Below are 23,277 nucleotides of genomic sequence, written 5' to 3'. Positions count from 1 at the left end.
TACTGAGGCTCGAGTCGCTGATTGATTGATGCTGTTCCGTGACCTGGAGATCGCCCGGCTGCCAGCCGGTGGCTGGAGCAAGCTGGGGGCCTGCCTGATGCCCCCGTCTCCCTGGCAGCATCCCAACAGTCACACTCTGATGCCTAAGACTAAGGGGAAACACAGGCTGCCTGGATTCACCTATCAGCTAGAGAAAGAGGGGCTTTAGCTCCCATCAGCCCCAATGGTCAGGTTGTAGTACAGAACATCTAGAGAGGCAACGGGGTCTCCATTCCCAAGTCATGGAATTTTCTGCACTTTCATGTAACTTATTCTATGGAGGGGCCATCCGTTCACATGCCTCCTTGTTCTGAAACTATATGAAATCATACTTAATTAAACTTGTCTTTTAGACTGAATCCACCTAGAGACAGTTTACGGGATTTTTCTTCCAACGAGGCTACCTGCCAATCCCTTGAGTACCAGCAGGCCAAACTGACTAGCTCAAACGTTTCCCAAAACATTGCTCCAGACATCCTTGCTGCCATCAAAAGGTAACAAAAGAATTCCTTACTTTTTCTTTATCAGCTTCAGAAAATAATTCTGAAGCACCAGATGTGAAGGAGGGACGAGTTTGATTTGTTATTAGAGAAATATCTTTGAACACCGTGGCCCAGAATTCCGCAACCTTGAGGCAGTCCCACCACATGTGCCCTCAGGTGCCTATCATTTGGTAGCCCTGCGGCATATATTATTAACTCTGGTTTCCTGGCAAAAGCCACAAAGAAGCTCACCTCTTTGGTCACTGTCACGGGATATGGAGAAGGCAAGGAATCTTGAACAACACAGTAGCCCATGCTGGGAACTGTCACCAAGGCTAAAGAGGTACAAAGGAGACAGGTTAACTTTGAAGCAGCCAAAAGACAGGTGCATTGGCTAAGGTCAAGTCCTTCTACAATCCTCTGCACTGTATCTCAGTCCCACCTGGGGACGCAATGCATACTGAAATTAATGGGCATGACTAAAATAGGTCCATTAGTTCCAGTTTTAGCATTTCTTCTTATGAATGCAACAATTGCTTCGCTTAAGAATACTGCAAGGACTCTGTAACGATTAGAAGTACTACAATAGAGAAGAACTTGCTATAAAGTAATCTATCTGTGAATTAAAAGTTTTTTAGGCCTGAAGCACTGTTGGCACCTAAGGTCTTGGATCCTCCTGGTCCAGCTTTGGGGATGACTTCAGTTCGTTTCCACGGCAACGTGTTGACCACAAGGATGCTCCCGTTAGTCTCTTGACTGCTTGACAAAAGGCCTCCAAACAGAGACTGCACAGCATCTTTCAGAAGTTGAGATCCAGCACTGCAAATTTCTGGGGGGGAAAGGATTTCCATTAAGAGAACTTGCCCATACAGAGTGAGCTAAGGCGGTAGCACATATTTAAAAAGGGGCAAGTGGGACCTGCAACAAAATGTTGCCGTGCGGATGGTTCCTTTCCACAGCTAGAACCTGCCCTCTTCCCGGTTACTCTGTTCCAAGTCGCCTTCTGTCCTGGTGTCACACCCCCCAACTGCCAGTTAGCATTCCTTGGGTTGCTTTGGGTGCCCGCCCTCCAATATAAAATAAAATACAGTGGTACCTCAGGTTAAGAACTTAATTCATTTCGGAGGTCCGTTCTTAACCTGAAACTGTTCTTAACCTGAGGTACCACTTTAGCTGCACGATTTCTGTTCTCATCCTGAAGCCAAGTTCTTAACCCGAGGTACTATTTCTGGGTTAGCAGAGTCTGTAACCTGAAGCGTCTGTAACCCGAAGTGCCGCTGTACTGGTGGAGGGAGCTGATATTTGTCCACAGACAGTTTTTCTGAGTCATGTGGCTAGCTGCTTCTAAGCTGCTTCTGGCAAAACCAGAGCAGCGCACGGAAACACTGTTTACCTTCCCTATTTATCTACTTGCACTTTGACGTGCTTTTGAATTGCTAGGTTGGCAGGAGCAGGGACCGAACAACGGGAGCTTACTCAGTCGCGGGGATTCGAACCGCTGACCTTCTAATCGGCAAGTCCTAGGCTCTGTGGTTTACACCACAGCGCCACCCGCGTCCCTTGTGTCAGATACGGCATGGTTTTTAATTGCATGTGTATTGCTGATTTTATTTCTTATACTGTATTTTATTGCAGAATGCAGATTTTAAGTGTTCTTCACAGACCACCTGAATAAAGCTTTTGGACCACTGGTGGTCTGAGGACCAGGGTTCAGAAACCCCTGTTCCACGCTATAGTGATTCTGACAGCTCAGTACCTGAAGAGAAGTGCTAGATTCTTAAACCCAGTAAAATATGGGCATCATGTGTCTCCCCAGGAAGTAAATTCATGTGACTGGGGCTGCCACCACGAAGGCCCTGCCTCTCAGGCTGACCAATCTAATGTATCCCGATAGCAGGCTGAGGAGCAGGGCCTCTTGAGGTCTCTCTCAAGGGCCAGGGTAAATTCATACCTGAATAGTATCTCATGGCATCCTCAGCTACCAGTTGGATACAGCTGCCTGGCAAGACATCATGGAACTGATTCAGGAGGAGGAGCCTGCCACCAAAAGGGGACAAAAAATCAGGAGACCCAAAGAGGAACTACCTGGCATCTATACAGGGGCTCCACCACCTTGTCACAGTTCTCAGATGGAGAGCAGGCAGGATCCATGATAGGAGTGGGGGGGGGGGGAAGGTGGTGGGTGATCTTTCTTAGGGTTTGGCCACCCTTTCTACTACCTGTAATGGTTCTAGGGATTGCTTGTGCGTAAGTTGCCTTTACTCATGGCTAGGTTGCATGGTTGAACCCTTTCTGACAGGACAGCCTCTGTTCCGTGGCTGCCTCAGTCACTGGCAGAATCCGTCAGTGGGCGTTTCTTAAACCTCTTCCAGCATAGAAGCTGCTTGACGCCCAGTCTCCTCCCCTGTTGCCTGTGCAAAAGCTTTCTGCGCAGGGTGGGTGTGGGCAAAGGAGCACTAGTCCCCTCTCCGCTGGTCTCCTGCGAAGAGTCCTGGAGCCACCTCTCCACTTCCTCTATCTCCTCCCCTTCTCCACTGGTGTTACGCTGATTTCCTTCCCCAGTGTATGGGCTATCCCTCCTCCTACTGGGACCCTCTCCACCATCATCCGGGAGCCCTCTCACCTCCTCCTGCTCCAATGGCAGTTCCCTGACACTACCCCAACAAAGCCCAGCAAGATCCCATATTCTGAACAGCACCAAATATTCACATTCAAAGTTGTACCTCCACAGGTGCTGCAGCTTAGCAGAAGGGTACTGGAAAGAGCTTTTCTGTGCCAAAGCAAAGCTACTCAGAATCTCAACATCGTGGAGCAGGCGCTCACACTCCCGATTCCCCTTCTTAATCTGGTTTCAAAAGGAGAAAACATTTACAGAAAACAGCAATGGAAGGAAATGATCAGACACATTGTTTTTATGATTACCAGTTGCTGTAAATTGTTTTTCGTAGTGGATTTCAATGCTGTAATTAATTATTTAATAGATGATGATAATCAGATACAAATAAGCAGAGATTGCAAGTTGTAACATTGCAACTCTACGTATTTGTACCCAGAACCGGCGGCCTTCCGGACCTTTTGTTGGACTACAACTCCCATCATTCCTGACTATTGGTTCTGCTTGCTGGAGCTGATGGGATGTGGAGTCCAACAGCACCTGGAAGGTTGTCCTTTCCTGTCTCACAAAGCAAGATAAGCAGACGCTGCAGCAACCGACAGGAGGTTTATAATAATAATATAATAATAATAATTTTTTATTTATACCCCGCCCTCCCCAGCCAAGGCCGGGCTCAGAGCGGCTTACAAGCAATAATAAAAACAAGATGAATGATTACAACTTAAAACAAAAGTAAAGTACAACATTAAAATAATGGAACATTAAAATATTAAAATGTAGCCTCATCGGAGGAGGAGGAGGAGAAGAAAAAAGAAAGAGAGGGAGGGAATCAAATTGGCTCCAAGCCAAAGGCCAGGCGGAACAACTCTGTCTTACAGGCCCTGCGGAAAGAAATCAGATCCTGCAGGGCCCTGGTCTCATGAGGCAGAGCGTTCCACCAGGCTGGAGCCAGTGTTGAAAAGGCCCTGGCTCTGGTTGAGGCTAATCTGACTTCCTTAGGGCCTGGGACTACTAGGGTGTTGCTATTTTGTTATTTTGTATCATATATTGTTATGAAGACAAACCTCCCCCAAGTTGAACTTCTAAGGTTATGCTGGTTTTAGAAATTCGGGAACAGAAGCTTCCGAGGACAGACCTTTGACTCTCAGCCAGAGGACTGTCTAACTGACCGTTTTCCTGTGCATACTAACCTGCCCATGTGTGGTGTATGTGCCATTATGGAGCTCCAGAAACAGTTCGCCAACCCAGGTGCACAGCTGAGCCTTTTCCTTTTCCAGGGCAGTGAAAAGCCGGTCAGGGGTGGACATCTGAACCCTGCGAGAAGGAAAGAAAGAGAAACCACCGGTTGTAGCAGGACTGGGGAGAGCTTCAGGCCCAGAGACCAAATGCCTCTCCCCCCAGTCCTGGGGATGCTCAAAAGGCCACACCCTCCCTCCTCCAGGCCACGCCCCTCACTGGCTCTGCTGCGCCACCTCCTGAGGTGCAGGAAAGTGTCCTCCGACTAGGTAAATGCTCATCCAGATGCAGTGGGGAGATGCAGAGAGTTAATGAGTGTTCATCACAATTTGTTTATGGGGCATTTACAGTGGTACCTTGGGATGTGAACGGGATCCGTTCCGGAGCCCCGTTCGCATCCTGAATAGAACGTAAGACGCGACTGCGCATCTGCGCATGCGCGGGTCACGGTCCGCCGCTTCCGCGCATGCGCGTGACGTCATTTTGACCGTCTGCACATACGCGAGCGGCAAAACCCGGAAGTAACGCGCTCTGTTACTTCCAGGTCGCCGCGGAGCGCAACCCGAAAAGACTTATCCTGAAGCATATTTATCCCAAGGTATGACTGTATATGGCTTCCCACAAATCTTTTCTTCAGCCCATACCTTTGTGGGTCCATCTTCCTAACCACAGGAAGCCAGGCTTTTGTTTCTCCTTTTTAAAGTGGGCTTGTCAGTGTAGCAAAGCGAGACTGACCTTGGCAAGCCATCTGTGTCCTTCATTCTCCTCAGCCTGTCCAGGATCTTCTGCGTTGGGCCGCCTCCCCCGTCTCCGAAGCCAAAGAGAGCGGCACTGTGGTTGACACGGCCCCTGTCCCTGTTGTTCTTCACCGTTTTTAACATCTAGGGCAGAGGCAACAACGTGTACGTGATGACGTGACCTCTTTTCGCAGGGAATATTTATTTACAGTGGTGCCCCGCAAGACGAATGCCTCGCAAGACGGAAAACCCGCAAGACAAAAGGGTTTTCTGTTTGCAGAGGCACTTCGCAAGACGAATTTCCCTATGGGCTTGCTTCGCAAGACGAAAAATGACGAAAATTTTTGAGGTTTTTTTTCGCTCCAAAACCCCTTTTTCTGAAGCGCTAAGCTGCTAAAAGCATTTTAGCAGCAAAACCGCTAATCCCTTAAGCCTTAAAAAGCCGTTTTTAGCCCTTAACCTGCCAATAGCGCTAATAGCGCTACTCCGCTAATGGGCTTGCTTCGCAAGACGAAAAAACCGCAAGACGAAAAGACTCGCGGAACGGATTCTTTTCATCTTGCGAGGCACCACTGTATTTTATTCCCAAAATTCACATGCAGCTCCATTGTAAAACAAAAGTTTGCAAGAATGTAAGAGAAAACATTAACATTATTGCATTAGAAAAACTCGGTTAAAACAGGTATTTTGAAATATTCAAAATATTATTAAAAAGAAATAAAGACCCACGTATCTTCTGCATTTCTGGATAGGCTTTCCCAAATAAAAATATTTTAAGCAGGCACTGAAAATACCACAGTTAAGGTTGTTTGCCTGGTGTCAGGAGGCAATACGGTTGATCCACACTGTCAGGGGACTGCCATCGGAACAGGGGAAGGAGGCAGGGTTGGGATACAGAGAGCCTCCGAAGCTCCTGAGGAGCAGTTTCTGAGGAGCAGTGAGGGGAAACGCCAGCCAAGCGAGGAAAGGGCTCGAGTATGCTGCTGAGAGCCCCAGCGCTTCACCTCACCAGGCTGGCCAGGAGGGACGCATGCCACTTCCGTCGCCCAGCTTGCGCAGAGGGGTGAAACGCAAGGAGGGAAGGAGGAGGCTTGGGGTGCCAAAGTTCTTATGTTGGGGGAGAAGCTGGAAGGGGCCACTCCCAGATTCTGCAAGTGACTAAGACGGACATGAACTTTGTAGATCTGCACTGTAAATAGTTTGCACAATAAAACCTGTAAAAGACAGGTTTGGAGTCCTGGCTGGTTACTCGCGAGCAACCAGCAGCAGCACCTGACACACACCACACACGCAAAGCACTGAAGTGAAGGACATGAGGCAGTTGAGCTGCGCACAGGTGAGCTGCAAGCAAGCTGCCGGCCAGCTCTGTGGAGGCTCCTTTTATTGACACAATATGCAAACCCAGGCAGATACATTTTGGGCTGTGACCTTTACGCATATTCCCGTCCCGAGATTGTGGGGTGGTACAAAGTTACCGTATTTTTCGCTCTATAAGACGCACCAGACCATAAGACGCACCTAGTTTTTGGAGGAGGAAAACAAGAAAAAAAATATTCTGAATCTCAGAAGCCAGAACAGCAAGAGGGATTGCTGCGCAGTGAAAACAGCAATCCCTCTTGCTGTTCTGGATTTTGGAATAGCTGCGCAGCCTACATTCGCTCCATAAGACGCACACACATTTCCCCTTACTTTTTAGGAGGGAAAAAGTGAGTCTTATAGAGCAAAAAATACGGTATTTTGGCACCTGTTTCCACCGCGTCATTTTCCCCTTACACAATGTATGACGAAGGAGACAAAAGGTCTCAGAGACAAAGGTCACAGACAGGACACCGCAGACTACTGAGACCGCAAAAGGTTAGACAGAGGGTAAGATGTTCAGACAGCTGTGGCTTTATCTGTGAGGGGGAGTGTGCTCCGCGCCCAGCGATCATTCCTACAAAGCACATTTAAAGCGCATGGCTCCTCTCTCCCCACACAGGGGTACAAGTCCCAGCACCTTGGACAAGCTATGGTTTCCAGGTCATTCAGTCCATTCCCTTGCAATAGATTCCTTGCACTTGCCGGTCTTCAGAAGTGCTAGAAACCCCACCCCAACTTGGCCTTCACTGCCTTCTTCCGGGGGGCAAGTAGCCCTCACTCACCTCCTCCACACAACCAGCCAGCCCATAGGAATCTGCAGGTGGGAAGTGGGCTAAAACCTGGGACCCGTCAATGCCTTCCCAGACAAAGGTGTTGTGCTGAAAGAGAAGATTGTGGCCCATAGTCAATGTCAGGATAGGTGCTCCTGCTCCCTGGGAGGCGGTGGGACTACCTAGGGGGTGCTAAGAGGCAAGGGGGCTGCAGGGGGTGGGGCCCATCCGAGAGGCACTGATCACCGCATTTAATGATTTACTATTCTTATCGCTCGCAGAGCTTTTCCCTTTTCAGTTGCGAGTTGCCACAAGAGAGCCTGTTATTGGTAACAGCTATTGATTTTCTTACAAACTAGCTACTGGTCGTTTGTGGTGGGCGAAGGTTTGTGCCTGTTTGTTAAGTAGTTATATATAAATATTGTATGCTATAAATCTCCTTCACCCGTATGTTTTCATTAGCAAGAGTTTGTAAAAATATTTTTCATGAAATTGTCTTTTTTTAATTGACTTAAGAAAATTATACAGACAGCAAAATGAAGAAGTTAAGTTAACGTTGCCTTCTACCGATAAGAAATAATAATAAGTATTCCAATAATGAAAAAACTAAAAATACATTTACTTCCCCTTTTGAACTTCCGTTCTGGTTACAATATACAGTGGTGCCCCACAAGACGAATGCCTCGCAAGACGGAAAACCCGCAAGACGAAAGGGTTTTCCGTCTGCAGAGGCGCTTCGCAGGACGAATTTCCCTATGAGCTTGCTTCGCAAGAAGAAAAATGACGAAAAAAATGAATTATTTTTTTGCTCCAAAACCCCTTATTCTGAATCGCTAAGCTGCTAAAAGCATTTTAGCAGCAAAACCGCTAATCCCCCACCCCTTAAAAAGCCATTTTTAGCCCTTAAAGTGCCAATAGCGCTAATAGCGCTACTCCGTCAATGGGCTTGCTTCGCAAGACGAAAAAACCGCAAGACGAAAAGACTCCCGGAACGGATTCTTTTCGTCTTGCGAGGCACCACTGTACTACTATTCTATAAGAATCTATTATATCCTTTGCTGTCCCATATATTATTTTATTTCCCAAATTCAACCTAACCCTCCCCTCCTCCCCATTGGTTCCCTTCACCTGTGTGAGATTTCCCCAACATAACATTTTTCGTGCAATAGTCTTTGTGATATTTCTTAGCTGCAAGATCATATCACAGCATATATTTATTTTTTGAATACACGTGCAATTAATTGTTGCTGTTTTGAATTTAACTGCATTACTACCTTCCTTAGCGGGTCGTGCGAACCGCTATTCTGAATAATGTTTTTGGAAGGGGAGACATTGAGGGTGAGTTTATGGAACCAAGCGGGTGGGAATCGCTGATTTAGCACTATGTTTAAACGGCTGTTGGTGGTGGCAGCAGGGGGAGCCAGCTTCATAAACAATGGCTTATTTCAACTGGGAAAAAACACCCACCCAGGCACTCCTTTCAAGCAATGCAAGGAAAAGCTATTCCTTGTTCAATCTAAACCATAGGTAGGCAAACTAAGGCCCAGGAGCCGGGTGTGGCCCAATCGCCTTCTAAATCCGGCCCGTGGACAGTCCGGGGATCAGCGTGTTTTTACATGAATAGAATGTGTCCTTTTATTTAAAATGCATCTCTGGGTTATTTGTGGGGCATAGGAATTCGTTCATTTCCCCCCCCAAAATATAGTCTGGCCTCCCACAAGGTCTGAGGGACAGTAGACCAACCCCCTGCTGGAAAAGTTTGCTGAGCCCTGAAATTTCTAAACTATTACACTTTTTCTTGACTGAAAAACAGCAAAACAACTCACCGGGAAAGTGTTCACGAGGTTCCAGCTAAGCTTTTGTGTTAGAAACCGGTGGATCCCGCAGCCGTTCATCACTTGGGGCAGCTGTGCAGAGTAGCCAAACGTGTCTGGCAACCAGAACTGATCGTGCAGGAGAGAAACAGATGAAAGTGGACTTAACTGTCAGGGGTCCTTTACCTTTCATTTAATTACAGTGGTACCCCGCAAGACGAATGCCTCGGAAGACGAAAAACCCGCTAGGCGAAAGGGTTTTTCATTTTCTGAGGTGCTTCGCAAGACGGATTTTCCAAAGGGCTTGCTTCGCTAGACGAAACAGCCCTGTCTCTCCTGTCATGGCGACGGTCGCACGCTCGCTTCCCCACTCCTCCGGCTCCCTCCCACCTTCCGGCCGACCTTCCGACTGCCTCACGCCGCTGCCCACCGTCCTCGCGTGCTCCCCTCAGGAGCCGTTGCCGCCAGGAGCCAGCGCTGCAGCCGGAGTCGCGCTCCTGAGCCCCACCGCCCTCCAGCAGCCGCATCGCGCAGTGTCCACAAGGCGCGGGTGAGTCCAAGGACCGGCTGCAGCAGCTGCCCTGCTTCTCCCCACCCCTCCCCGCCGTGGTGCTTCGCAAGACGAAAAAACTCGCTCTATGAAAAAACTCGCGGAACGAATTAATTTCGTCTTGCGAGGCACCACTGTACCTTTGAACCATTGCCTTTGATGGGTGCCCTAAGGGCCAGACTGAGAGGGCTTGAGGGCTGCATTTTGCCCCTATGTCTGAAGTCCCCCCCACCCTGGGACCAAAGGACATGTCTAGGGCTGGGAGCACCTACCTCCAAGCATAGCTTCCCAAACTCCTGCTGGAAGAACCGCTGTCCCTGCAAGAACTGACGAACCATGGATTCTCCACTTGGAAGATTGCCGTCCTGGGGGAAAATCACAAGCCTGTAACCCTATGCAGGAAGCTTAAGCCCATCACTCTTTCCTACCCCTCCACCTGCACAGTTTGGCAGCGTTCTTCGCCGGAGCAATTGCCCATCCCACAAAAATTGGTGCTCCATCTAAGAATTCTTGGCTCCAGCAGCCCGAGAGAAGGTCAAGCAGTATGGGTCACAGAGTACAATGAGATTCTTTTCAGGGCTGGCCAATGTGGTGCCCTCTAGAATCATAGAGTTGGAAGAGACCACAAGGGCCATCGAGTCCAACCCCCTGCCAAGCAGGAAACACCATCAGAGCACTCCTGACATATGGTTGTCAAGCCTCTGCTTAAAGACCTCCAAAGAAGGAGACTCCACCACACTCCTTGGCAGCAAATTCCACTGTCGAACAGCTCTTACTGTCAGGAAGTTCTTCCTAATGTTTAGGTGGAATCTTCTTTCTTGTAGTTTGGATCCATTGCTCCGTGTCCGCTTCTCTGGAGCAGCAGAAAACAACCTTTCTCCCTCCTCTATGTGACATCCTTTTATATATTTGAACATGGCTATCATATCACCCCTTAACCTCCTCTTCTCCAGGCTAAACATGCCCAGCTCCCCTAGCCGTTCCTCATAAGGCATCGTTTCCAGGCCTTTGACCATGGTCTAGATGGGTGCACTGTAATGCCCATCATCAGTGACCAAGGGCCATGCTGGCCGAGGCTGCTGGGAATTGGCGTACGGAAACATTTGCAGGTCCCCACATTGGCTACCCTGCTAGAAACCTAAGTGTTAAGTTGTGGGTGAACATATCAGACGACACAGCGATTCTTCAAACAGCTTCTGTTTATTCACAGGCCAGAACAGAACTGACTGAAGGGTTCAGTCAGCCTGCTTATATAGAGCTCCAGTACAACGTAACTGTAACAATTTTCTAAAACTATCCAATCACTGAACGTCACTTTCGATCCCTTATTTGCATAACTATCTACAGTATCCCCCTGCTGGCCCAGAGTGAGAACGTCAGTACATAACTCTAAGGTAAAAAGAAGCTCAGTTCAACATCTGCAACGCAGTCAGAAGGTGAGATTTTCTGGCCTCAGGTCGCCTGTGTGGCCCAGCTACTGAGAAGGGTGCTTTCCTTCTTACCATTTCCACCCAGGTGCCCCCAACAGGAATGAAACGCCCTTCTTTCGCAAACTTCTGAATTGTAGAGTACAGCCCAGGGTACCAGTTCTTCACCCATTCAAACTGCTGAGCCTGCATTGAAAATGGCAAACACATTCATTTATTTATTTCATTAATTTACACACCGCTTTGTTGTAAAAAAAAAATTCCTCAAAGTGGTTTAGAAAGAGAATAAAACAAGAAAATCAAGTAAAGGGAACTCTTTAAAACATTCACAAAACAAAATCAGCAAGAAACTAAAAACGGATTAGAACACGCATCTACATTCTACACATCTGGGCAGGCTCTACTAAGCAAAAATGTTTTTAGGAGGCATTGAAAGAGGGAAGTGAAAGTGTTTGCCTGATGTCAATAGGCAGGAAGTTCCGAGTGTAAATGCTGCCACATTAAATGTTCTTAAAATTTGAAGCAGGTATTATGTGGCACCTGTAATGTAAATGTAATATAATGAAAAGTGGTCATCCTGTACCCACACCTGCAACTTGTGTGCGAAAAATAAGTGCTACCATCCAGATTTGGAGAAGCATGACTCTAAAAATTTGAGCTAACAATCAATGTGCCCCTCACTTATAAAACATAGATCAGTCAGAGTGCATCCCTTCCCATGCGTAGACATATTAATAATACCTGTGAGCAAACAAAGGTGAACTCCGGGTTCTTCTCCATCAGGCGTATGACAGTCACCCAGCTGCGAGCACATTTACGGATCGTCTCATCATAAGGCCACAGCCAAGCTAAGAGGACAATTGCAAGCAGGAGCTGGTTTATTCATTTATGATGCCCACGTGGCCTATGGCGGTCACAATCCTAGCTTGCCCGGCCCCACAGCAGAAGAGACAGAAAATAAGCCTCTCACATGGCATTCAGAAGAAATCAGCATCTTGTCAGTTGCATGCATGACTAGATAGATATATAATGAAGGTGCTAGATTCTGCAACCAGAAAACCTGGATTCTGAGGTCAGCGCAAGGCATTCATGGAGACAGAAGTCTGCAGCAATTATGCCATTACAGAAATGAGGCCTTGAAGGAAGAAATGCAAGCTGTGTGCAGAAGTGGGGAAAACAAATGCACTTTTTAATGGTGCCAAAAGAAAAATAAAAGATTGTGCAGAAAAGTCTAAGTATATAGACAGGAACAAAAATGTCAGGGCACATGAAATTGGAGTTGCACAAAAACTGCAGTTAAACCGTCTCCAGTTTGGTAGCCTGACCATTTTTGAGATTCTACAACATTCTCTTTGCAGCTGCTCATAGCTTTCACTAGTCTATGGCCTTCAACTCTGCCCCCTCCATCCATTCCTCTCCCATCCAGTCCTTGCCAAATAATTCCATTTAAAAAAAACAAACAAAAAACAAAGACCTAACTCTTGGGAAAAGAGCCATGCAAGAAGAAGCATAAACAGACTGGCCTGATTTGAAGTTCATTGCATCAGGCAGGTGTCTCTCTCCCACACAAACGTCTGAGGTTAAAACACCCTTTCCACAATGTGAACTTGCCGCCTCATCACACACACACACACACACACACACACACACATTTTGTCAAATGGCATCAGATGCGCCCATATATCCAGTAGCACAGGGGGCTTTGCTTTGATCTCCTAACTCGCCAACACCACCCAAGGCAACACCACCCAATGGCCAAGGCAGCAGAGAGCTCAACTTTCAAATTCCAAAAATGAGGAGTGCTAAAAAGTTGGAACATGACTTGGGAATTCAAAATATATATTTTGGTTAAATTAATATAATTTAGTTCTGCTTAGTAAGTAAAATTGTATAGAACTCATTAAAAATGATTGCCCAGGACTTGCCGTTACATTATATATTAATATTTTATTTATTTATTTCAGCATTACCTGACATGTTCAGAAGGTAAAATTGAAATTCTTTGGCTTTCCAAAAGCAGTTTATGTGCCTCTTCGTCAAACATAAGACATAGACATAAACATGTTGTCCAATCACAAAAAATAGTAGATTTGAATTCCCCACATCCCAAAACACATTTTTAAGAGAATCCCTGAAGAAATTTGCAAAAAATTAAGTTTCAGCCCCTAAACTGGCATGCCCTAACCAACACCGTGGACACCACAGTCACACGGTGCCAAGCTGACCACTCCTTTTCCCCTCTCCCTCACCAGCAGTGGCACCTGGGGGTGGGGAAAGAAGGAAGTGGGGCAGCCCACCTCTGTCCCGCTGTGCTGAACCAAAAAATGTTCCAGAAGCTTTGCTGGTGCCATTGGGAGCTGTTGTAGCAATGAGCTGATATATGTTTATATTCACTGGCTTCAATATAAGCTAATTGGTTTGCTTTGATGTTATCCTTATCTGCGAGCTTAGGGTGCTGGGCTCTGAACCCAGAAAGGGAAACTCCCTGTAAGATTTGGGTATTTGCCTTCTATGCCCTAATCTGAGCAGGTGAAGTGGGGGAACTAGACAAAGTGATGTATGCTGCTTTGTGTATAAAGACTGTTTGCACGTTTGCTTGGGTGTGGACAAACCATCTCCCTGCTGCCATGTCCGTCTGGCGACTGAAAGGCTAAGAGATCTGGCAGGCTGCTGCTGTGCTCTAAGTCTACACCTTTCTTTAGTAAAGCATTAGAACCGGCCATAGGGACGCGGGTGGCGCTGTGGGTTAAACTACAGAGCCTAGGACTTGCTGATCAGAAGGTCAGCGGTTCGAATCCCCACGACGGGGTGAGCTCTCGTTGCTCAGTCCCTGCTCCTGCCAACCTAGCAGTTCAAAAGCAAGTAGATAAATAGGTACCACTCCAGCGGGAAGGTAAACGGCATTTCTGTGCGCTGCTCTGGTTCGCCAGAAGCGGCTTAGTCATGCTGGCCACATGACCCGGAAGCTGTACGCCGGCTCCCTCGGCCAATAAAGCGAGATGAACGCCACAACCCCAGAGTCGGCCACAACTGGACCTAATGGTCAGGGGTCCCTTTACCTTTACCTAGAACCGGTCATTCTGATGTTTTTGGCATCCTTATTTGGCATCCCTGCATCCCACCTCTCCCACAATCCCTCTGTTGGGCCTGTGGTTCAGAACAACCACCCGCCACCACCCAACCCAGCCACTACTGCTGGTGCCTTCCCTGCAACAATGTGCCAAAATGCACTTCCCATTACCGGAATCAATGTGGCAATGGCCCATCGCATGGATGACATGCTGACTCTCTCCATTCTTTTGACTGAAGACAGAGCAGGCAAGTTCGTGCGCTGCAGTGAAAGTCGATGGGTTGGCAACATCGCACAGGTTAACCATCCGATTGGCTGTGTAAAGTGCCTGGAAGCTCCGCTGGTTTTCCTCCCCAAGAAGCTGCATAACAGGAAAACGTTAACCATGTGCTGGCAAAATATGTCGTCCACACAAGCCTATACCAAGGAACTGTTAGGTACTTGTTTTGTATATACCACTAAATCACAAAACATATCAATGCAGTTTACAACATCAAATGGTAAAAACCATACAATAAAAACACACAAAAAATTTTAAGTTAAAAGCAATAATAATAATAATAATAATAATAATAATAATTTATATCCTGCCCTCCCCAGCCAAGACCGGGCTCAGGGCGGCTAACACTAGATAGAAAAACAATTGATTGTTTTTATTGATTGAAATGAGATATAAAAACAAGATTAAAATGCAGCATTAAAATGCAGCCTCCTTTCAGTAGAAACTCAAATCAAAAACTTTTGGGGGGAGGAAAACGTCACGTCTTCACCAAGGCTAACTATCCAGACTGGTCCTACGTGGGCCAGAAAAAAGCCAGGGAAGTCCCCAGATAGGAGTTTCATCATAGAAGGAGAAAGGAAAAAAAGAAAGAGGGGGAGGGGATCAATTTGATTCCAAGCCAAAGGCCAGGCGGAACAACTCTGTCTTACAGGTCCTGCAGAAAGAAATCAGATCCTGCAGGGCCCTGGTCTCATGAGGCAGAGCATTCCTCCAGGCTGGAGCCAGTGTTTAGAAGGCCCTGGCTCTGGTTGAGGCTAATCTGACTTCCTTAGGACCCAGGACCTCTAGGGTGTTACTGTTTATGGACCTTGAGGCTCTCCGTGGGGCATACTGGGAGAGGCGGTCCCGTAGGTATGAGGGTCCTAGGCCATGAAGGGCTTTAAAGGTCAAAAGCAGCACCTTAAATCTGACCCTGTACTCCACCGGGAGCCAGTGCAGCTGGAAAAGCACTGGGTGAATATGCTCCCATGGCAGGGACCCCGTGCGGAGCCTCGCTGCAGCATTCTGCACCCGCTGGAGTTTCTGGGACAGCAACAAAAAAGAAAGGCTAAAAGTAAGCATCAACAAACCATTGTGGGAAAAGTATTCTTAATAGCCTGCGTAGGCCTGGCAAAATAAAAAAAAAATTCAGCAGGCATTTAAAAGTTGACACAGAAGACACTCACTGAACCTCTGTTGGCAGGATGGTTCCACAGGATGGGGTCGGTGGCACTAAAGGCTTGGTTTCTCACTGTTGTCAAACAAGCTTTGCCAACTTCGAGAAAGAGCAAGGATGTTTCTAAAGATTATCTCAGTGACTGAGCTGAGATATAAAGGTTCGGGCCTGAGGTACCCTAGACCTGAGCTGTTCAGGGAAACCAAGTCCCAAATACAACTTTAAAGGCAGCAGCACTTGCCATATTCGGACGCTTGGTGCAGGCTGCCTAAAGATGCCAAACCACAGTGTACTATTTTCTAAGTCTGTGGCTCAATATGTTAAGAAGCAGACAGTGGGACTTGTGTGCAAGCAAGCATACACACACAGAGAGACTGTAACTAAACACCCAATCCAAGCTGATGTGCGATGTGTGAATTCACAAAATATGGAGAAAACAAATGTTTTGCATGCAGAAGGTCCCAGATTCAATCCTTGGCAGGTAGGGGTAGGAATGTACCTTGATTGAAAACCTAGAGAGCCACCTCCAGTCATCAGTGACCATCCTGAACTGAATGGACCCAAGATGCCCGCAGTTGCTTGGGGCATTCACAAACCTCCAACTGATTAGAGCAATGGTTCCCAAAGTACGCAGTACTGGTCAGGGCTGGCCCATCCATGAAGCAGAACCCACCCCGCCCTACTGATGCTTCAGTGGGGGCAGCAAGGGGAGAGGATGTGGGGGACAAACACAAGACAGCCCCTTCCTGCTTTGCCTCAGGCAACAAAACGGGATGGGCTACCCCTTTCCCTGGGGGTAGCAGTGGGATTATGGGGGAGGGTGCTATGAGGAAAGGGGCCAGCAGGGGGCTGCTAGAGGTGCAAATGATTGTCAGACATTGCAAAGCTGGTGTCTCTTGATCAATTTGGCCATTTTTGTTGAATTAATTAAACTAGTAGTTTGAACTGGATTTGAATAAATGTGCAATGGATTGCTACTGTTCCGAATTTTATGGCGTTACTATCTTCCTTAGCGGGTCATGCAAAGTGCTGTTCTGAATAAGTGAACCAGTGAAGGCGGTGAAGGTCCTGTGTGAGTGTCTGGAGGCGGTTGGAGGATGGATGGCGGCTAACAGATTGAGGTTGAATCCTGACAAGACAGAAGTACTGTTCTTGGGGGACAGGAGGTGGGCGGGTGTGGAGGACTCCCTGGTCCTGAATGGGGTAACTGTGCCCCTGAAGGACCAGATGGCGCAGCCTAGGAGTCATTCTGGACTCACAGCTGTCCATGGAGGCACAGGTCAATTCTGTGTCCAGGGCAGCTGTTTACCAGCTCCATCTGGTACACAGTCTGAGACCCTATCTGCCAGCAGACTGTCTCGCCAGAGTGGTGCATGCTCTAGTTATCTCAGGCTTGGACTACTGCAATGCGCTCTATGTGGGGCTACTTTTGAAGGTGACCCAGAAACTACAACTAATCCAGAATGCGGCAGCTAGACTGGTGACTGGGACCAGCCGCCGAGACCATATAACACTGGTCTTCGAAGACCTACACTGGCTCCCAGTACGTTTCCGAGCACAATTCAAAGTGTTGGTGCGGATCTTTAAAGCCCTAAATGGCCTCGGTCCAGTATACTTGAAGGAGCGTCTCCACCCCCATCATTGTGCCCGGACACTGAGGTCCAGCGCCGAGGGCCTTCTGGCAGTTCCCTCACTATGAGAAGCCAAGTTACAGGGAACCAGGCAGAGGGCCTTCTCGGTAGTGGACTCCCATCAGATGTCAAAGAGAAAAATAACTACTAAACTTTTAGAAGACATTTGAAGGCAGCCCTGTTTAGGGAAGCTTTTAATGTTTAATAGGTTATTGTATTTTAGTGTTTTGTTGGAAGCCGCCCAGAGTGGCTGGGGAAACCCAGCCAGATGGGCGGGGTATAAATAAATTATTATTATTATTATTATTATTATTATTATTATTATTATTATTATCATTATTATTATTATGCTTTTTATAGGGTAGAGTAGGGAGTGCCGAGGGTGAGTTTACGGAACCAGGGGAGCGGTGGCCTCAAAAAGTTTAGGAACAACTGAATTAGGCAATGGGGGAGGCGACTTCCACAGCCAGCATTTGAAGACCAAACCAGGAAGCATAAGCTTTTACCTTAGCCATGTCCAGAAGAATCTCAAAGTCTACCAGAAGTTCATGGACAGCCCTGTTGAAGACCACCAGCTCTGCCTTCTGCAGGGAGAACTTCTTGTCAGGATCAGGTGGTGCAATCATGCTGCCTTTCCCAGCTCCAAACAGACCGTTGCAGGCAACCTCCACATACAGGGTCAAGCTAGGGAAGGGAAAAATGTCAGCAAGCTCATCAGCCATCAATCTGTTTAATCCAGGGGTAGCAAACACAGTGCCTTCCAACACTCTTTTTTTTTTAAAAAAAAAATGTTTATTGCTTTTCCAACAGTTACAAAAAACAACAATAAGATAAAAAAGAAAAAAGAAAAAGAAGAGAAAAGAACAATACAATACAAAAACAATTTAAAAAACATCAAACACATCCATCAGTTTCAACATCTTATCTTTCATTCACTTATTTCCACAACCTCCTCACGCCTCCCTTTTTGTATTCCACTTCTATTAATTATTTCAGCAATTCCTTTCCATCTTCCTCTGTTTTCTATCCTGTGATCATCTTAATACATTCTAACCTTATTTTTCCCTTTAATACTCTATTAATCTATTTACACTTAATTCCTTATAACATTTCTACTAAAGCCATGTTACTTCATTCCAACATTTTTCTAACATTCATAGTTTTACAATATTTCTATAAATAGTCTTTAAACTTTTTCCAATCTTCTTCCACCGACTCTTCTCCCTGGTCCCGGATTCTGCCAGTCCTTTCCGCCCATTCCATATAGTCCATCAACCTTCTTCATATTTAAAGAAGAACTTTACTTTGTCCTCTACTGATCTTATTTTTATTTTCCTTCTTTTAAAACTAGTGCCTTCCAACACTCTTCACCCTCAGCCAACACGGTCTTGACTTCTTTTTAAATGGACAATTGCTGAAAGAAAATGGACAAAAATAGGCAACCTGACTTTCCTAGAAAAACAAAAGAGTAACCCTCTGAATGGCTAAGAGGGCTTCCTTGCTCACCTGTGGGGGTCCGTCTCCTTTAGATTATCTGTCAGAATGTAGCTGGTCTTCTCACCTTCTCGCGTCAAACCCTGTCAGATTTCGAGGGGTGGAAGAGAGGGGATCAGAGGTAACCACTTAAATGTAACACAATAGTGGACAACACTGCCTAAAATGGAACAAGTGGCATAACGTGCCAACACAATCATTGACTTGTCACTAACTATTGGCAATTGAATGCTGCACAAAGATGTACACTACCTCCTTGCAAAAGCCAGTTAGGGCTTTTCAGTTGCATGGCAAGATCTGCTGCTTCTCCCTTCACAAACCCTGACATATATACAGTACTAAACTCTGAACCCTTTGTGGACATTGCCAACTCCCACCAACAAAGAACTTAAAAAAGGTAAAGGTAAAGGTACCCCTGCCCGTACGGGCCACTCTTGACAGACTCTAGGGTTGTGCGCCCATCTCACTCAAGAGGCCGGGGGCCAGCGCTGTCCGCAGACACTTCCGGGTCACGTGGCCAGCGTGACATCGCTGCTCTGGCAAGCCAGAGCCGCACACGGAACGCCGTTTACCTTCCCGCTAGTAAGCGGTCCCTATTTATCTACTTGCCCCCGGGAGTGCTTTCGAACTGCTAGGTTGGCAGGCGCTGGGACCGAGAAACGGGAGCGCACCCCGCCGCGGGGATTTGAACCGCTGACCTTTTGATCGGCAAGCCTAGGCGCTGAGGCTTTTACCCACAGCGCTACCCACATCCCATTGTTTTTTATCAGAGAGAAAGAAAGAAAGAAAGAAAGAAAGAAAGAAAGAAAGAAAGAAAGAATCATGTGCCTGGCTTGTTTCATCTCTAGTTTAATTCAGCACCATTTAAAAGGAGGCCATCTATCTATTTTAATTCTACTCTGGGCAAGGGGGCAGGATGCATGACTTTCATATGGTCACAAGCGCTAGCTAATCAGCACTCTGCACATCCAGACGAGGTTGTCACTTACCTGCACAGGTTGGCCATCCCTCCAAATCATTCCCTCTCCTTCACTTTCCCAAAGAAGCTGGACTTCCTTTCCTGTCCATTCCCTGGGGATGCTGAGATCTACTTTGAACCAGCAGGTCTTCCATCTTAGGGAAGTGACATGCACAATTTCAGGTGACTTTTTAAAAATAAATTAATGAATACAAACAATACTTCTAATTTCCACAGGATAACTATCTCACTAGGATGGCAAGAAATGTATTAGTGTTCGCCCAACGCTTCAATCAGAAAAGGGCCCTGAAATCCAAAGCACACACCATTGATGTTACTTATGAGGGCCTAGGAAAAAGATGGGGCAGTCAGCCTCATGTGATGCAACGGCACTCCGCTCAAGTTTGCTTTGTCCCATAGCTTTCCATAGCTGTGACTCAAGAATGTAGGGCTGGGGAAAATTCCCTGCTCAAAACTCTGGGGAGCCACTGTCAGTGTAGACAAGACTGAGCAAGACAGACTAATCGTCTGACTAGTATAAGGCATCTTCCTTTTTATTTTATTAGTTTATATATCAACCTTCAACCATCTCGGGGAGGTTTACAAGATAAAAATACAGGATAAAAGCGCAAAATAAATAGATAAAACAAAACAATACCCCCTCGTCCCACAAACACATTAAAAAGGCCATAGAATATTAATCAGGCCAAGGCCTGGTTGAAGAGGAATGTTTTCGTCTGGTGCCTAAAGATTTATAATGAAGGTGCTGGATGAACCTCCCTGGGGAGAGCATTCTACAAATGGGAAGCCACTGAAGAAAAGGCCATTCTCATGTTACCGCCTTCCAGACATCTCATGGAGGAGGCACATGAAGAAAGGATAGTTTATATGTTCCTTTAATTCATTAGCCTCTAAGGGAATACTTACGTGCTTCCAAAACAGTCTCCAACCTTCGCAAGCCTAAATTCTTGTCTGACAGCTTCGTCATATGGAATCCGCTGGGAGGTTTCAAAGCAAGAGAGAGATGCCAACGAGCAGGAAGCACCAAACAACCTGCAGTGAAACACACACCTCAGTGTCATCAGCTCTTTGATATTTTTTATGAAATTGCAGTATACAGCGGTACCTTGGGTTAAGAACTTAATTCGTTCCGGAGGTCCGTTCTCAACCTGAAACTATTCTTGACCTGAAGCACCACTTTAACTAATGGGGCCTCCCGCTGCCGCTGCGCCGCCGGAGCACGATTTCTGTTCTCATCCTGAAGCAAAGTTCTTAACGCGAGGTAATATTTCTGGGTTAGCGGAGTCTGTAACCTGAAGCGTCTGTAACCTGAGGTACCACTGTACAAGTATAATTATAAATAAATAAAATAAATCTGATGGGTCACTGTGGAGAAAAAGATGCTTGACAACTTTGCTTCAGGATGAGAACAGAAATCGCACGGCAGCAGCAGTGGCGGGGGGAGGCCCCATTAGCTTAAGTGGTACCTTTTAAGAATGGACCTCCACAACGAATTAAGTTCTTAACCCGAGGTACCACTGTATTCAGAAGCAGCATTGACTCCAACTGTGGAAGTAGAAATCAGATGGCATGTTTCACAGCAAACAGTTAAAATGGCTGGAGATCAAACTGTCCAAACCCAGGAATGCTTTAGTTGAGACATTGCAGGGGATTGGTCTAGATGACCATCAGGGTCACTTCCAACTCCACAATTCTATGATTAAGAGGATGGGGCTACAAGGGCCACTTTGAAACTTGGAAGTCTCATGTAGCCTCTAACAGCAAAAGACAGGACTCTCGAAAGGCTCTTAAACCGTACAGTACTTACATTGTGCTATCCTCTGCACCCAACATGGCCACCACCACCTTCTAAAAACAAATATGGTCACATTAAATCCCCCATGCCCAGGCGGAATAGCTGAATGGAATGGCCCATCTAGTCCAGCATCCTATTCTCACGGGGGGGGGGGGGGGTCAGATGCCCCAGTGGGAAAACCGGAAGCAGGACCTGAGCATGGGCATAGCCATTATTTTTGTTAGGAGGGGGCAGGCCTTTTGTTGGGGGGGGGGTGCAGAAACTCAGTTAGCTATTCATTTTTATTGATTTGAATTGATTTGGGGGAGCAGTTGCCCCTTCCTGCCCCCCCCGGCTACGCCCATGGACTTGAGGACAACAGCACTTTCCCTCGCCCCTGCAGTTTCCAGAAACTGATATTCACAAGTGTAATTTGCTCCAATTGTTGGAGGCAGAGCACAGCCATCGCAGCTAGTAGCCATCCATAGCCCTCTCCTCCATGAAACTGCGACGGTAAGCCATCCAAATTGGTGGCCATCACTGCCTCCTGTGGGAGGGAGTTCCGTAGTTTAACTCTGCGGCGCTGCGTGAAGAAGGAAGCCAGGTGGGGAGAATGGGGAAGGCTTTAGGTGTCGGACCAACACAAGCCCACCTGCCCCGGAGGTTGCAGTCCGTGAAGTATATCTCGGAGATAAACTTTTCGACCCGTTCGAGTGTAGTTCGCCGGTGCTTCAATACGGCAGGTTTTAGCTCTGCCCTGGACCCCGCCATGGCTCTCCAAACGCAAAAATTAATCCCTTTGGTACGGCACGTAAATATATCCGCTGCACAACACAACTGAGCACAATGGTTCCGCCTCTCCTGGGGTCCCGAATGCGCGACTCTCGGGTTCCAGGAAAGCGGAGGTGTCTTTTTTAAGGCGCAGGCGTATGAAGGAAACGAAGTCTCCGTCCTTCCCCTCAGTTTCACTTTCCACAGTAGCGAAGTTTATGCCCTTGTTGGCCAAAAGGAGGGCACTGCGTTTTCCTCTGAGCCCCAACGTGTACAGTACTAGTTTACCGGATGTGGAAAGCGCTTATCCGGTGAAAGATCCACGACTGGTTTTTTTGCAAGACAGTGCAATAGAATCTGTACAGAATGTGTAAGGGAGTTGGGGAGCCTTGCTGTGAGGACAGTCACAGTCCCCTGCCCCCACTGTTAGCACCAAAGGGCAAAGTCTAACATAGTTAGGTTTTGACCACCAATATTTTTTTTCCCAAAGAAAAAGGCCACACAAAAATACACAGAACCTTGTGTGCTTGCTGTTCTAAAAGGACAAAGCTCTTCCTTCCCCCCCTTTTTTCAAAAATGCATTTATAAAAAATATGTGCCCCCCAACTTGTGGTCCACAGTGAGACTAGGTAAAGGTAAAGGGACCCCTGACCATTAGGTCCAGTCGTGGCTGACTCTGGGGTTGCAGCGCTCATCTCGCTTTATTGGCCGAGGGAGCTGGCACACAGCGCACGTGAACCAGAGCAGCACACAGAAACACCACTTACTTTCCCGCCGGAGCGGTACCTATTTAGCTACTTGCACTTTGACGTGCTTTCAAACTGCTGGGTTGGCAGGAGCTGGGACCGAGCAACAGGAGCTCACCCCATCGCAGGGATTCGATCCGCCGACCTTCTGATTGGCAAGCCCTAGGTTCTGTGGTTTAACCCACAGTGCCACCTGTGTCCCCAACTGTGGCTTACAATGTAACAATTACTTTAAAAATACATTGCTCCTGTGCAACAGTGGTACCTTGTTTGATTAGCACCTTCTTCCAAGGGGGCTCAGGGCGGTGTACTGTACATGGTTATTTATCCTTCTTGCCTCTTTTTCTC

The 23,277-nt window shown here is 47.1% G+C and overlaps 1 protein-coding gene across 1 annotated transcript in view; it reads right to left on the bottom strand.

The window, feature by feature from the left end:
* MAN2C1 (mannosidase alpha class 2C member 1) overlaps positions 1-22,566 on the bottom strand; it is a 33,755-nt gene extending 11,189 nt beyond the window's left edge. Inside the window, exons 1-17 of the mRNA XM_083398874.1 lie at positions 22,065-22,566; positions 20,545-20,670; positions 19,649-19,772; positions 18,672-18,742; positions 17,672-17,849; positions 14,270-14,459; positions 11,770-11,876; positions 11,104-11,214; positions 9,874-9,966; positions 9,064-9,180; positions 7,250-7,345; positions 5,107-5,252; positions 4,326-4,449; positions 3,245-3,366; positions 2,473-2,558; positions 1,180-1,350; positions 774-856 (exon numbers count right to left, since the gene is read on the bottom strand). Of these exons, the coding sequence (XP_083255000.1) occupies positions 774-856; positions 1,180-1,350; positions 2,473-2,558; positions 3,245-3,366; positions 4,326-4,449; positions 5,107-5,252; positions 7,250-7,345; positions 9,064-9,180; positions 9,874-9,966; positions 11,104-11,214; positions 11,770-11,876; positions 14,270-14,459; positions 17,672-17,849; positions 18,672-18,742; positions 19,649-19,772; positions 20,545-20,670; positions 22,065-22,183 (2,064 nt within the window). The 5' untranslated portion in view covers positions 22,184-22,566. The remainder of the gene's footprint in view (positions 1-773; positions 857-1,179; positions 1,351-2,472; positions 2,559-3,244; positions 3,367-4,325; positions 4,450-5,106; positions 5,253-7,249; positions 7,346-9,063; positions 9,181-9,873; positions 9,967-11,103; positions 11,215-11,769; positions 11,877-14,269; positions 14,460-17,671; positions 17,850-18,671; positions 18,743-19,648; positions 19,773-20,544; positions 20,671-22,064) is intronic.
* Between the last annotated feature and the right edge of the window lie 711 nt (positions 22,567-23,277).

Source organism: Podarcis tiliguerta, assembly GCF_965153285.1.
Source record: "Podarcis tiliguerta genome assembly, chromosome: 9".
In the NCBI taxonomy this organism is placed as follows: Eukaryota; Metazoa; Chordata; class Lepidosauria; order Squamata; family Lacertidae; genus Podarcis; species Podarcis tiliguerta.
Note: the sequence above shows the minus strand (reverse complement) of the source record. Positions and strands in the feature narration are given on the sequence as shown.